This window comes from Pelophylax lessonae (assembly GCF_965119305.1).
Source record: "Pelophylax lessonae genome assembly, chromosome: 4".
In the NCBI taxonomy this organism is placed as follows: domain Eukaryota; kingdom Metazoa; phylum Chordata; class Amphibia; order Anura; family Ranidae; genus Pelophylax; species Pelophylax lessonae.
In genome coordinates this window covers 377,254,454-377,269,493 of record NC_138771.1, presented here as the reverse complement: position 1 = coordinate 377,269,493, position 15,040 = coordinate 377,254,454, and the positions used below count along the sequence as shown (strand labels likewise).

The following is a 15,040-nucleotide window of genomic DNA, read 5'->3' as shown; positions in this document are numbered from 1 at the left end:
GAGAGGACAGGTCCTCTTCACCGTCAGAATGTGAAGACACCAACCCCTCAAGGTGGTCTGCGTCCGCAGTGACCATATTGGTCTCAGAATTAGAAAACCCTGCCGATGGAGGTGAGGGTGGATGGCATTTGCAGCTGGCAGCACCAGAAATGACAAAATCAAATTTTTACTTCAGGCTTCGCAAATTGCAAAAAAAAAAAAAAAAAAAAAACACTGCAATTTCAGGCTGCTATTGTGAACCGGAGGATCCCACAGTCGCTTCCAAGGGGACTGCAGGTGAATTTTTATCCTGGGACTCCATTGCTCAAATAATAAAAACTTTGTGTAATGTCCCTTTAATACAGCAAAAAACGCGGTCCCACCGCTATTACTGCGGATTCACAATCCCTGATTATTATCTAATAATAGCAGAGCAAAATAGGAAAAACCCCACATACCAGACCACAGAGAAGCATCCAGCCTGGTCAGTGTAAAAACGAAACTAACACTGTCTGCACAGGAAGAGGAAGAAGCTCTGCCTGACCATCCCATGGACCTCAAGAAAATGGCCGCTCATACATTCTCAATAGGGAAGTATAGAAAATCGCTGCCCATGCAAACTAATGGGAACACAGAGATCATGAACCACAGCAAAATGGCGGCCCCCCACGACTTGCCATGCGGTCTCCAGGACCCCCCAATCCCCCTCCCTCAAACAAGCACCATAACAGCCGCATTATTACCCTCCATCCCCAAGGTAAAACCTGCTAGGGGTAGGGGAATGTCAAGGGGTACACCAGATTAGTCCTCCGGGGTACCAGGGAACCAAGGGAGCCCCTAAGGTCCGACCATTCCAGGAAGGGGCCCATGCCCACCCCGCCCGCCAAGGGTGTGTGGGGGGACAATTTTACTCACCATATCACGGTACCAGGTGGGCGCCACTCCGAAACTGATCACCCCCCACCTAGGATGGGGGTGCTGTCAGCCAAGGGGAAGCTGCGACTCGGCGTTCCAGATCGATGCGTCCCAGCAAGACTGTCCACTCGCAGGCTTGTCCCCATCCATCAGGGCACTGTCGTGGCGAGCCCGAGTTCTGGACTATAACCTGCTCGTGCTCGCTGGCCAGCCTGGGAGACCTTAAGAATCTAGATTATCCAGTGCGAAACCACAGCCGGCTGTAGCCTGTAGTTCCTCTGGATTTTGGTCCTCAGGAACTAACTAGTTAAAAAAAAAAAAATCACAAACTTTCCCTGTTACAGCTAAGACCGAAGTCCCAGCAGGGAGCTAGGTCCTATTCCAAAACTAGGCAAAACAAAACTGTTTGATGATAGCAGAGTCTGAGGGGTTATGCCTGCAGGGACATGCCCCATAGGCGTGGTTAAGCTTTTTTTCCTGCCTAGTGCCTATTCTTAGAAGGAGGAGCATAACCCAATGAGTCATGAAGATAAGGAGCTGCGTCTGTCGAGGAATGATAGAGAAAACTCCTTCTACAGCTACAGCTTTCTACTGGCGTTTTGATAACGTTCAGTGTGCATGAGGCCTAAAGGTCTATCGATCCACACTCCTAGTGAACTTCAGGTCACAAACATATGACATGTTGCCGCTATAAATGGTAGTAAAGTCCACTGTGTGATTTTTATCTACAGGTAAGCCTATAAGATTTACCTGTAGGTAAAATTAATATCTCCTAAACATGCACCATTAAGGATATATTCACATTGGATGCAGCCGGTGACGTCACCGGCACGTGCACTCTGATGGACCTTCAGAGCCAAGGGCACGTGCAGGGACGTCATCTCAGCTCCAGGCCACTTATACAGCCGGAGGCTGCAACCGGGAAGGAAGACTGAGGGAAGAGGGAAGCCCTGTCAGCTGTGACAACACGCCGCTGGAGGGCTTCATTATAAAAGGTAAGTATTTCATAATGTGCTAGTATGTGATGCAGTACAGGTAAAAGTTTTGTTTTTCTTTACTGCCGCAGTGTACAACCAATGTAATGGAAAAATTTGTAATGAAAAAAATGATTTACAAACAAAGCTAAATTAAAAGTTGTCATACCTTATCTTTTAGTCCACAAACTTCCCGATTATGTGTCCTCTCTATTTGTTCCTGCAGTTGTTCAAGGCAAACCTTCTGTTGTTGTTTTAGATTTTCACACTCCATGGTTAGGCTTTCCAGCATGTGATTTTTAAGTTCAGCTTCCCGACTTAGAGAATACTTCTCTTGTTCCAAATTCTGTAATGAAAGTCCGAAAGTATAAAACTTTTTTTTCCAAGCATAACATTTATATTACAATTTCCAGTATAAAATAAGGTTAGAGATATACATCAGAAATTAGAAGTCTTTATAAAGGTTGCTAGGATACAAATCCAGTGGATTCATTTTGGAGAATGTAAATTAAGCATGGTCAATAATGAGTATATCCTGTTTATATGGCATATACATATATTTAGATCGAAGGTTTGTTAGTATGAAAGTAATCAAAAAAAGAACATAGAAGACAAACATTTCTGCTCGGGTGCTATGAAATGCTGGCCGAAGAAAAGCCTGCAATAACAAACAGATCAGCTACAGGTAATGCCAAAACAAGTGAATATCTCCAAAAGAGTGCACATTTTGGAGATATTCATTTAACCTACAGGTAAGCTTGATTATAAAAGTTTACCTGTAGGTAAAAACCAAAATTGCTACCACTTTAAACCAATATACTTTTGTAGTTGACGTTAAATGTGAGCTGTATGGGTCAGATGTGCTATTAAAAGTGTATCATTCAGCCACATAGTTAAACAGGCTCTATTTCTCTCCTATAACAGAGATTGGGGAATGGTCAGGCTCTTTGATATAGAGATATTTTGAAGGAGGAACTTGTCCACCATGACCTCCAGAAGACAAGGGGGCACACTTTTTGTCTGGAGGAAAGGAGGGTTTATCTACAAATACAGAAAGGCTTCTTCACTGTAAGAGCTGTGAAAATGTAGAATAGACAACCTCAAGCCAGTTCATTAGATTGTTTTAGGAAAGGCCTGGATTCTTTCCTATAGTTCTGCTCAAAAGTTTACATACCCTGACAGAAATTGTAAAATGCTGGCATTGATATTGAAAATATGACGAGCATGCCAAAATACTCTCTTTTATGTAAAGTGATACTAAAGTCTCATTTAAAAATAACAAACATGTTATATTTACCTGCTCTGTGCAGTGGTTTTGCAGCCTCGTTCCTCCTCTCCTCGGGTTTCTTGCTGGCGCTCCTGGCCCCTCCCTCCTGTGCAGTGCCCCCACAGCAAGCAGCTTGCTTTGGAGGTACCTGAGCCGAGCAGCTGCTCTGTGTATCCATTCAGACACAGAGCCGTAGGTCTGACCCACCCCCTCTCTCCTCGCTGGAGAACAAAAAAGTTTACATACCCTGGAATGTTTAGATCAGTGGTTCTTAACCTGGGTTCGATCGAACCCCAGGAATTCGGTGAGTCAGTCTCGCGGGTTCGGCAGAGGTCAAGACACACACCCGACTCATATGATTCGTGATGACACGCCCCGCTCATTGGCTGCAGGTGATCACGCAACATCGCTTGGCCTATCTGTGCTGCAGGGAATTTGGTGCGCCCAGTAGTCCAATTGTAACTGTCGTGATGGTACGTCGTGTGATTTCTTTCTTCATATTAATCCCTTCATACTAACTATGTCGAGCAAAAAAAGAAAGTGGTCGGACGAATATGTACAGTATGGATTCACATGTATAAAGGAATGTGATGGGAGTCAGCGTCCTAACTGCATGATTTGCAATGCCAAGTTGAGCAATTCTAGTCTAGCACCGGCAAAACGAAGAGAACACTTCCTTAAGCTGCATGGAGATGGAAAATACAAGAACACAACGCTCGCTGAATTTAAGGTGAGGAGAGCCAGATTCGATGAAAAGGCTAGTCTGCCTGTTCTCGGCTTTGTACCCATCAACAAACCGATCCTCATAGCATTGTACGAAGTTACTTACCTGATCGCAAAGCAGGGCAAACCACACACCATTGGTGAAACACTCATAAAACCAGCTGTGTTGAAGATGGCGAATATCATGCTGGGAAAAGCGGCTGAAGTTAAGTTATCCCAAATTATGTTTTTGTGTGAAAATCATTTTTTAATGGTTTTGTTCTTTGTTCTTAATGGTTTTGTTCATTTTGTGCACCTATGTATAAATATATACCTAAATATATAGCTATGTTTTGAATTTGAAAAGATCATATTTTATTTTTCCAATTAAGAAGGGTTCGGTGAATGCGCATATGAAACTGGTGGGGTCCAGTACCTCCAACAAGGTTAAGAACCACTGGTTTAGAGAATGGCACAGACACACAAATGGTGCTTTTCCACTGCATGGAACCGAACGGTTCGGCTCGCTTTTGTGCTTTTCCACTGCGGTACCGGATGGTACGGTGTAGGAATGGTTCGGTACGGTACGGTACGGCGGCGCTTTTCCACTGCATGGAGCCGAACGGTGCGGCTCTCATAAACAGTACCTACTCGATTGTGGTTCCAAGAGGTACCATACCCGGTACCATATCCCACAATTCTTTTCAGTCACTACTAGCCACTGATTGGTCAGAGAATCCCACCCACCCCGTTGTTATCCCACCCACTTAACTTTAGTACTACTTTAGTGGAAAAGCAAACCATACCGTACCGTACCGAACCGAACCGTTCCAACACCGTACCATGCGGTACCAGCAGTGGAAAAGCAAACCGGGCCAAGCAGGGCCGAGTAGAGCCGAGCCGGTACTTGCAGTGGAAAAGTGCCAAAAGTGACACAAATGGGTTAAAATGGCAATTAAAAAGGTTAATATCCCTCTGTGGCTTTTTAAATTGCAATTAGAGTCTGTGTATAAATGGTCAATGAGTTTGTTAGCTCTCATGTGGATTCACTGAGCAGGCTAGATACTGAGCCATGGGGAGCAGAAAACTGTCAAAAGACCTGCAAAACAAAGTATTGGAACTTTATAAAGATAGGAAAGAAGAAGATATCCAAAACAATGAATATGTAAGTTAGTAAAGGTAGTTTAAAGAGGAAGCAAACTCCTCAAATTTTTTCTTATTTTTTTCTTCCCTGGAAAGAAAATGCATAATGTGCTAGAATGCATACTAGCACATTATATGACACTTACCTCCAACGAAGCCCCCGATGTCCACGCTGCTGGCCGCATCCATGTTCACCAGTCTTTTCCAGGTCTGCAGACTCTGGCAGTATTACATGCGCGCGGGAGCCACCAGGCACGGCACTGGGCTCTGAAGAAGCGGCACGGGCGGCCGTTTCTTCAGAGCGCATGCGCCGATGACATCGGCTGCATGCACTGCAAATATCCCCTAAACGGTGCAAGTTTAGGAGATATTTACAGTACCTATAGGTAAGCCTTAATATAGGCTTTCCCTTTGGATACAAATTAATAAAGTGGGTTTACAACCACTTTAATCCTTTATTAAAGAAGAAGAAAATTTGATTAAGAAGTAGAAAATTTGACAATCTCTTGATACCAGGCCAAGGTCAGGTAGACCAAGAAAGATTGCAGCCATAACTGCCAGAAGAATTGTTCGGGATACAAAGGTTACCCACATGTAACCTCAAAGAAATACAGGCTGCTCTGGAAAAAGACAGTGTGGATGTTTCAAGGAGCACAGTACAACGATACATGAACAATAATGAGCTGCATGGTCGAGTTGCCAGAAAGAAGCCTTTACTGCGCCAATGCCACAAAAAAACCCCATTACAATATGCCTGACAACACCTTTACATGCCTCACAGCTTCTGGCACACTCTAATCTGGAGTAACGATACCAAAATAGAGCCTTATGGTCACAACCACAAGCGCTATATTTGGAGATGGGTCAACAATGCCTATAGAAGACAAGAATACCATCCCCACTGCAAAGCATAGTGGTGGCTCACTGATGTTTTGGGAGTGTGAGCTCTAAAGGCACAGAGAATCTTATGAAAATGAATGGCAAGCTTGCAAATGAAAAATTTAATGCAGCCTGTATCAGAAAATACTGGCAGACAATTTGCATCCTTCTGCACAAATGATGCGTATGGACGCTCTTGGACTTTTCAGCATAACAATGACCCAAAGCACAAGGCCAAGTTGATCATTCAGTGGTTACAGCAGAACAAAGTGAAGGTTCTTCAATGGCCATTACAGTCTCCTGACCTTAATATCATTGAGCCACTCTGGGGAGATCTTAAACATGCATTTCACGCAAGACAACCAAAGACTTTGCATGACCTGGAGGCATTTTGTCAGGACGAATGGGCAGCTATACCACCTGCACGAATTTGGGGCCTCAGACAAGCAGACACACAAGAGCTCTAGACATGGCAGTCTGAGCATGTTCACGCTAACACCCCACAGGCAGGCCACCAGATCTTATGAAGACCGCTGATGGACTATTATACTGCAATCATTTGCATTCCTAACACCTTACTTGATCACCTATTTTCATGAAGATATTGTCGGAGTCCCTCTGACTTAACTGTTTCCTTTTCCGCATTTGAAACATTATATATCTCCATTTGAAACCTTACCATGTTGGACGGTATTACAATTTCACTTTGTACCAACCCCTGCATTTGCCATGTTTTCCTCCAGTTTATGGCTCCCTTGAGGTGCTTCTACATTGCCTATGATTACTGCCTTCAAAGTTACACAAGCTCAGCAGCATTTACATGTTGTATGTAGGAAGGCAACTTGCTACATGGACTGCATTACTTTGGATGTCCACAAGATGTCACTGTCGCTTTTGTTTACCTTATATGCTAACACCTTTTTTACATTGCAGACCCTGCTTCATTACTTTCTTCATAAACCGTTGCTGCAAGACTCCACGCGGACTTTTGCTCGTGCCCATTGTGATCTATGTCGTGTTTATACCCGCTCATGGGAGCCGTGAGTCACATGCTATGTTTGGTTTTGAAATGAACGAGAGCCGTTCACCATACTCTCTGTATTTTGTGCACATAGCTTGATATTGATTTGTTATTTTCACAGTGTGACTTTCACACACCCAGTGCTGCCTTTTCTTTTTTCTCCACATTTTATTGCTTGCTATAGTCGTATAGGTTTGTAAAATAACTTTGCTGCACTGACAATGGCTTACAAATCAGTGGGGAAATGTCCCACTGTGATCTTCCACAATATTCAAGGACTCAATATCCCTGAGAAAAGATCCTCATTACTCAGGGAACTGAAAAAAGCTAAACCTCACTTTGTATTCTTACAAGAGACACATTTCAAACATAATCACGTTCCTAAGTTATATTCTACATATTTCCCTGTGACTTTTCACTCCACGAATCCTGAGACTAAGGCTAAAGGGGTATCCATCTTGATTAGAAAATCTGCCAACTTTCAAACTGAATCTCACCTTGCGGATCCAAATGGGAGGTACATATTTGTGAGAGGTACTTATGCTGGAATCCCCACCACTCTCGCCAACATGTACTTCCCAAACAGGTCGCATGTTTCTTTTTGCCAAAAAATTATTAATCTTTTATCTGGCTTTGCCAGGGGCCGCATTTTTTTTAGGGGGAGATTTCAACATCTCGCTAAACCCCCTGCAGGACACTTCGAATGGAAAATCCTGCATTCGCTATAACACACTTACACGCATTAAGTCTATGCTACAGTCGCTTGCGTTGGTAGACACCTGGAGAGCATTAAATCCTGACGTTAGGGACTTTACCTATTTCTCAGCCCTTCACGGCAGATACGCTCGTATTAACTACTTATTTCTTTCACAACGGGACTTGACTAGACTAATGTTCAGCATACTTCCATTGGCACACAAGTACTCTCCGATCATGCCCCGATCTCTCTGACCGGACCTCAAAGACCTTTAATTGGAGTTAATTAAATGCTTCGCTGCTCACAGACCCCAATACTCGCACTCTCATCGCCCAACATATTCAAACATATTTTAGTCTGAATGATCTTACAGAAGTGTCCCCTATGACACGATGGGAAGCCCACAAACGCGTCATATGCGGCAAATTTCTCAAACTGATTGAGCCCGGCGTAAAAAGGAAAGGGAAAAAGAGATTGAGCAACTAGTCCATGCCATAACAGACTTAGAAAAATGACAACGAATCCCTCTCCCACCAGACTGCCACTGAGTTACTGCATAAACGCAAAGAACTTCAACAACTCCTAGATGCGAAAGCTAAACCTATTCTATTTTTCCGCAAGGGCATATACTAGGAACACGGAGACAAGAGTGGGAGATTTTTAGCTAGGGCACTTAGAGCTGAACAGACTTCCACATTTATTGCAGGTATTAAAAATCCGTCGGGCAAGCTAGAATTGAAAGCGGACAAAAATTGCTGCACAATTCCATGCTGCTTATTTGGCCCTATATAACATTTTCACCGCAGCATAGACCACCAGGTCTGCAAATTACAGGCCCATTTACCTTCTAAATTTAGATTTAAAACTTTTGGCAAAAGTAATAGCGAACAGACTTAGACCTTTACTCTCGAAATTGATGTCAACAGACCAGGTAGGCTTCATGCCTGGTCGTGAAGCGAAAGATAACGTCATAAAGACCCTGAACCTTATCCATTGCGCCCATCACCGAAAAAACGAGGGCCTTCTCCTGTCCACTGACGCGGAGAAGGCTTTCGATAGAGTAGCATGGGACTTCATGATGGCCACCTGCAAACACATTAATATCCCACCTAATATGCTGGGATGGATAGCTTCCCTATACAAATGCCCCACTGCTTCTTACAACATATTTGAGCAAATGATTCCATACAGGGAATGGAGGTTAAAGGATTAACTTATAAAGTAGCAGCATACACTGATTTGGTATTTTTCATAACACATCCTCACACTACTATCCCGAACCCTATGTCGGCTTTTGATAGGTATAGCTATATATCCATTTTTCGTATTAACTATACTAAATCCGAAGCCCTTTATCGGACTGTCCCGAAAGGGGAAGATTTTCATGACCAAAGAGAATAGCCCTTTTAGATGGGAGACTGGAGCATTAAAATACCTAGGTATTTGGATCACACCCACGCTGGACGCCCTGTTTGAAAAAAACTTCACCCCTTTATTAAAACAAATATATTTTCTGACCTTGCCTCATGGAATTCCAACATTTTTGGTCTCGGCGTGCCGCCATAGTTAAAATGGTTGTACTCCCGAGACTACTCTATTTGTTCCACGTTCTACCAATTCGCTTACCACAAAGTTTTCTTACGAAAACTTAAGTCCCTACAAACTAAATTTTTATGGACACATAAACCACCCCAAATACGACATAACCTAATAACCAGACGCAAAGAATCCGGTGGGATGTGTCTCCCTGACTTCCAGTTGTATTATTTTGCAACGCACTTAACTAGAATTATCAATTGGCATTGTCATGCCTCGTGTAAAGCTTGGGTGGCATTGGAATCAGATATAAATGACTTCCCTTTGCTTTTTTCACCTTGGATTCCATGGAACTCATATCCCCCTACTGTGACTACACACCCCTTGATGAACCCAACACTCACAATTTTTCATAGACTTAAACCTTTTTAATCTCTCTAGCAATCCAGGACCGCTCACCCCTGTGACAAAAAACCCGGATTTCCCCCCCTGGCTTTGACTATACTTGGCTTAATGACTCTGATAACAATTTCAAACTGGCATTACAATTCTTTGATAAGGGCACCCTTAAGGATCTCAAATCCCCACACAGAACTGTGACTATGCCCTTTTGGACATACCTACAACTTAACTGCTACCTCAATGACCGTTCATGGAGACTTGCTTGCTCTAGACAGCTCACGATTTTTGAACAACTATGCTTGACACAGACACCATACAGGAAAGCTACTTCTTTTTCTTATGCACTCCTGCTGTCTAATACACAAGTCAATCCTGATAACGTCAAGAGTAAGTGGGAGGCTTCCTTGCAAATCTCTATCTCAGATAAAAGTTGGGCCAGTGCTTGTACCCTGGCCCACAAATGCTCCATAAAGCACAAGATTTCAAGAAAATGCATTCAAGCTCCTCACTCACTGGTACGTGACAAGCTTTGAAAATGGTTTCCTCTGCATCTGATGCATGCTGGAGATGTGGCCATTCTCCAGGTATGCTTTTCCACATTTGGTGGCAATGCACTAAGATTTCTGCTTTCTGGACCAAGATCCGCGAGCCGATAAAAGAGATTACAGGCACTTCCTTGCCACTTACTCCTGAATGTTGCTTACTCCACATCTCTGATATATCACCGCACAAATATAGAAAATCAATCCTTCGCTACATATTAAATGCAGCCAAATCACTGATCCCCAGATACTGGACATCCTCCACACCTCCAACTGTTAGGGAATGGTTGTTTGCGGTCAATGACATTAACAATATGCAAGAATCCATTGCAATTGCCTCTGATAGGATCCCGAAACTCCACATGATGTGGACCCCCTGGCACCTATTCCGATACTCCACAAATTTTGCCCGCTTAACAGGTACCTGATGTGATCTTGTAATTACTACTATCTGACTTGCATTGAATTATTACCATCCCCAGCCTCACTTTTTTGGTATTGTGATTAATGTAAGCTATTTTTGAATATACTCCTATAGCAAACGACACTATTTCTGCATTGATGTCTATTTGTTACCCTCTTTATGTTATCATACTCCTTTTTTTCTCCCTGGTTACTCTAACTACTCATCACTGCTTCACATTTCTACATTTACAACCTCCACGGGCACTGCTCTTGGACAATGATACCACTTAGTGTTAGTATGACCATTTATCCTTCTATGTACCATATGTTTAACATGCTGGATATACTATGTACCTTTAAACTGCGTTACTGTACCACATGTTTCTATTTTGCTGTTTTTGCCATAAATGATGGCTTTATTTGATACCATTGTACTGTTATTTCTCTATTTCCTTTTCTAGAAATAAACTCTGATTGTTAAAAAAAAAAAATCCCTCAAAAGTTAAAGTTTCCGGCCTTCTGCACGCTTTCCCAAACTTTATGTAGGAAGGAAAGCTGTATAGAGTTAGGCAAATATATATTTACAATCGTCTATAGGGTATTGTTACATTCACTGACCAAAGTGATGCATCTTCCTGAATCATCCATAATGGTTTCAAACTATAAGTGCCAAAGTGTCCTTGATTGCTATTAACACGCCCTTTTTTTCTTTGACATGTTGGACAGTGAGAATATCTCTTCGGACTGTTAAGGCCTTTTACATTTAAAGTGGTGGACACGAGCCCGTGATGCAACCTTACTTTTAAGGAGGTTAGACACAGAATATTAAACAGCAAAGTAAGGGTAGCTAGTTTTGTTCTGTGAACTTGCGCTTAGAGGTAGATCTGTGATAGATCATGGTGTTTTGGCTGTAACGAAAAAATGGATTTTTGTAAGATCTTACCGTAAAATCCTTTTCTCTTAAGCTCATTGACAGACGTAGTCTTCTTGATTCTCAAGAGCTGGGTTATGTTGTCTCCGCAGGAGTAGGACTAGGCAGAAAGACAAAACGTTCTGGCTCCACCCTAGGGGCAGTCCCTGAGGGTATATCCTCCCTCTCTCTGCTACAGGGAATCAGTTCTGTTCTAAAGCAGTAACAGAGAATTTAACCCAACCCAACTCAATGATAGAGGGGCGGGTACTACGTCTGTCAATGAGCTTAAGAGAAAAGGATTTTACGGTAAGATCTTACAAAAATCCATTTTTCTCTATCGCTCATTGACAGACGTAGTCTTCTTGATTCTCAAGAGCTGGGACATCCAGAAGCAGTGCCACAAATGAGGGGTGGGATTGACAGAAATCAAAATCCAAACTAGAAGGCCCAACCAGAGCCAACCAGAAGTATCAAAGGACTCATCAAGTAAACAGATGAGACCTACCCCACAAATCCTCGAGGTAGACCAACAGTCTCCTCAAACAGTGGCCTGCAGGAACCTTGCGGCCAGAAGAGGCATCTGACGATGCCATCACATAAACCTTATACAATATTGTAAAGGTATGAACCGACGACTAAACAGTCGCCTTGAAAACCTGAACCACTGACGCCTGATGGCGGAGGGTCCAGGAAACTCTAAGCGCCCGAGTAGAATGCGCCTTAACAGGGGACGGGGGATCCCGACCCTTAGATAAAATAAGCCTATACCACCATCTGTCTGATCCATCTAAAGATGGTCGCAGCAGAACAGGCAACCCCTTCTTAGGGCCATCCATGATCACAAACTGTGAATCCGTCTTACAAATTGAATCCATAGTATTCAAATATATCCTGATCGCCCGAACTACATCCAAGGAATGCCATGCAAATTCTCGAGGATGACTGGGCTAAGGACATAGGAAGGACAATACACTGTCCTCATTCAATGAAACTTTGAAACCACCTTAGGAAGGAAGGATGGATTCGGATGAAGAACAACCTTATCCCTATGAACCACCAGATCTGGGGAACAACAGGATAATGCAGCCAGTTCTGACACCCTGCGTGCAGAAGTGATAGCCACCAAGAAGACCACCTTCTGGGATAAAGTAAGCAAGGGAATCTCCCTGATATTTTCAAAGGGAGGTGTCTGAAGAACCGACAGCACCAAATTAAGATCCCAGGATGGTAACGGCGCGTGCACTGGCGGAGCCAGGTGTCGCACCCCCTGGATGAAATTCCGCACCAAGGAATGAGTAGACAAAGGCTTCTGATAGAAGATAGCAAATGCTGAAACCAGACCCTTGATAACACTCAAGGCCAGCTTCTGCTCAACTCCCTGTTGCAGAAAAGCCAATATTCGGGCTACCGAATAAAGATGTAGATGGAACCCAAGGGATTCACACCACACAATATAAGACTTCCATGTACGATGATAATCTTTCTGGAAGTCGCTTTCCTTGTTTTAACTAGAGTAGGAATAACTGAAGCTGACAATCCCTTGTCCTTCAGCACCTGGGTCTCAATAACCAGGCCGTTTAAAACCAGCGATCGTAAAGCAGGATGGAAGATCGGTCCCTGAGACAGTAGATCCTCCCTGAGAGGAAGTCTCCACGGGACGTCCGCCACCAGTCTGACCAGGTCGGCGTATCAAGCTCGACGAGGCCAGTCCGGAGCTGCCAGGATTACTGGAATTCCTTCCTCCTCTATCCTGCGAAGAAGTCTTGGCAGTAACCCAAGAGGAGGGAAGGCATACATTAGCTGGTATTGCCCCCACGGGGTGACCAGTGCGTCTGCGGTCTCTACTAGAGGATCGCGGGAGCGAGCCACGAATCTCTGTACTTTTCTGTTGAATCGTGATGCCAACAGATCCACATCCGGGGTGCCCCAACGTAGGCACAACTGGTGGAAAACTTCTGGATGGAGGGACCATTCCCCCTGATCCGGAGTCTGACAGCTGAGATAATCTGCCTGCCAATTTTCCACCCCCGGAATGAACACCGCAGAGATAGCTGGAACAAATCGTTCCGCCCAGCGAAGAATGCAAGCCACTTCTTTGGCCGCTCGGACACTCTTGGTGCCCCCCTGGTGATTGACATAAGCCACGGCCATGGCGTTGTCCAACTGGATCCGAACCGGGCTGCCCTGGAGCTGCTCGGTCCAGTGAATCAGACAAAAGTCTGATCGCTCTCAGTTCCAATACATTTAGCGGTAACCTGGATTCTTCCGGGGACCAAAGTCCCTAAACGGATAACTGACCGAGAATTCCTCCCCATCCGCATAGGCTGGCATCCGTGGTCACTATCGTCCAATATATTGGCAGAAATGACTTTCCCTGGCTGAGCATCGGAGACCGAAGCCACCAGACCAGAGACTCTCTGGTCTGTTTGCTCAATTGGATCCGATAGTCCAGGGACTCCGGATTCCGATTCCATCTGAGAAGAATCTCTTGCTAAAGAATTCGGGTATGGGACTGGGCAAATGGGACTGCTTCGAAGGAAGCCACCATCAACCCCAGAACCCTCATGCAAGTCCGAAGGGAAGACCAGCTGTTGGATAGTAACAACTGGACTGCTGATTGAATCTTTCGGAGTTTCCCTACCGGAAGGAAAACTCTTGTCCTGACTGTGTCTAGAATTAGACCCAGATATTCGAGCCTCTGGGTGGGAACCAGAAATGACTTTTGCTGGTTCACCAGCCACCCGAATTCCTGTAAAGAAATTATAGTAATTTCTAGGTTTTGTAGCAGGGTCTGAGGAGACTCTGCATGAAACAGGAGATCGTCTAGGTAACCTAGAATCGATATGCCTCTTTGGCGCAGTAGTGCCAACATTGGGGCCAACACCTTCGTGAAGACCCGAGGAGCCGTGGCGAAACCGAAAGGTAACGCCACAAACTGATAGTGGTTCTCTTCTACGGAAAAGCGTAGAAACCGCTGATATCCTGCGAAAAAATGGGAATGTGAAGATAGGCGTCCTTGATGTCTATGGACGCTAGGACATCCCCTGGATGCAGGAAGGCTGCTACTGTGCGAATGGATTCCATCTTGAATTTCCTTATGACGAGAAAGGAATTGAGTGCCCTTAAGTCCAGAATTGGACGCACTTTGCCCTCTTTCCTGGGTATTGTAAATAGGTTTGAATAAAACCCCTGAAAACGTTCTGTCCAAGGAACGTGGACTACCACTCCTTGTTGTAGTAAATCCGTGACTGCTCTCCGCAGATCTTCTAAACGATCCGGGATAGTCGTATATTGGAAGGGAAGAATCGCGCCAGTGGGAGAGATCGAAACTCGATCTTGTACCCTGACCTTATGACTTCGCAAACCCACTTGTCCGGGATTCTGGAAAGCCATGGATCCGGGAACCGGCGAAGACGTCCCCCCACCCCAGTTATGGGTGGGGGCGCACCTTCAGGCTTTGGACGATTTATCTTCAGGTCTGGAGGGGGCGGGCTTTTGCTTGCCCGACCAACGTCCCCTGAAGCCTCCTGAAGGAGCTTTGGAGGACTTAATTTTTTCACCCGCGGGACGAAAAAACCTCTTGTGAGCAGAAAAAGAAGGCCCTCGTTTTTGACGAGTTCCTTTACCTTTAACATTTTGCGGTAAAAAGGTGCTCTTTCCACCCG

The 15,040-nt window shown here is 44.4% G+C and overlaps 1 protein-coding gene across 2 annotated transcripts in view; it reads right to left on the bottom strand.

The window, feature by feature from the left end:
* The window catches only part of SPDL1 (spindle apparatus coiled-coil protein 1), a 230,817-nt gene that overhangs the window by 172,019 nt on the left and 43,758 nt on the right, over positions 1–15,040 (bottom strand). For both annotated transcript variants that reach the window (XM_082254869.1, XM_082254870.1), the window contains exon 3: positions 2,038–2,214. In XM_082254869.1, the coding sequence (XP_082110995.1) occupies positions 2,038–2,214 (177 nt within the window). The remainder of the gene's footprint in view (positions 1–2,037; positions 2,215–15,040) is intronic.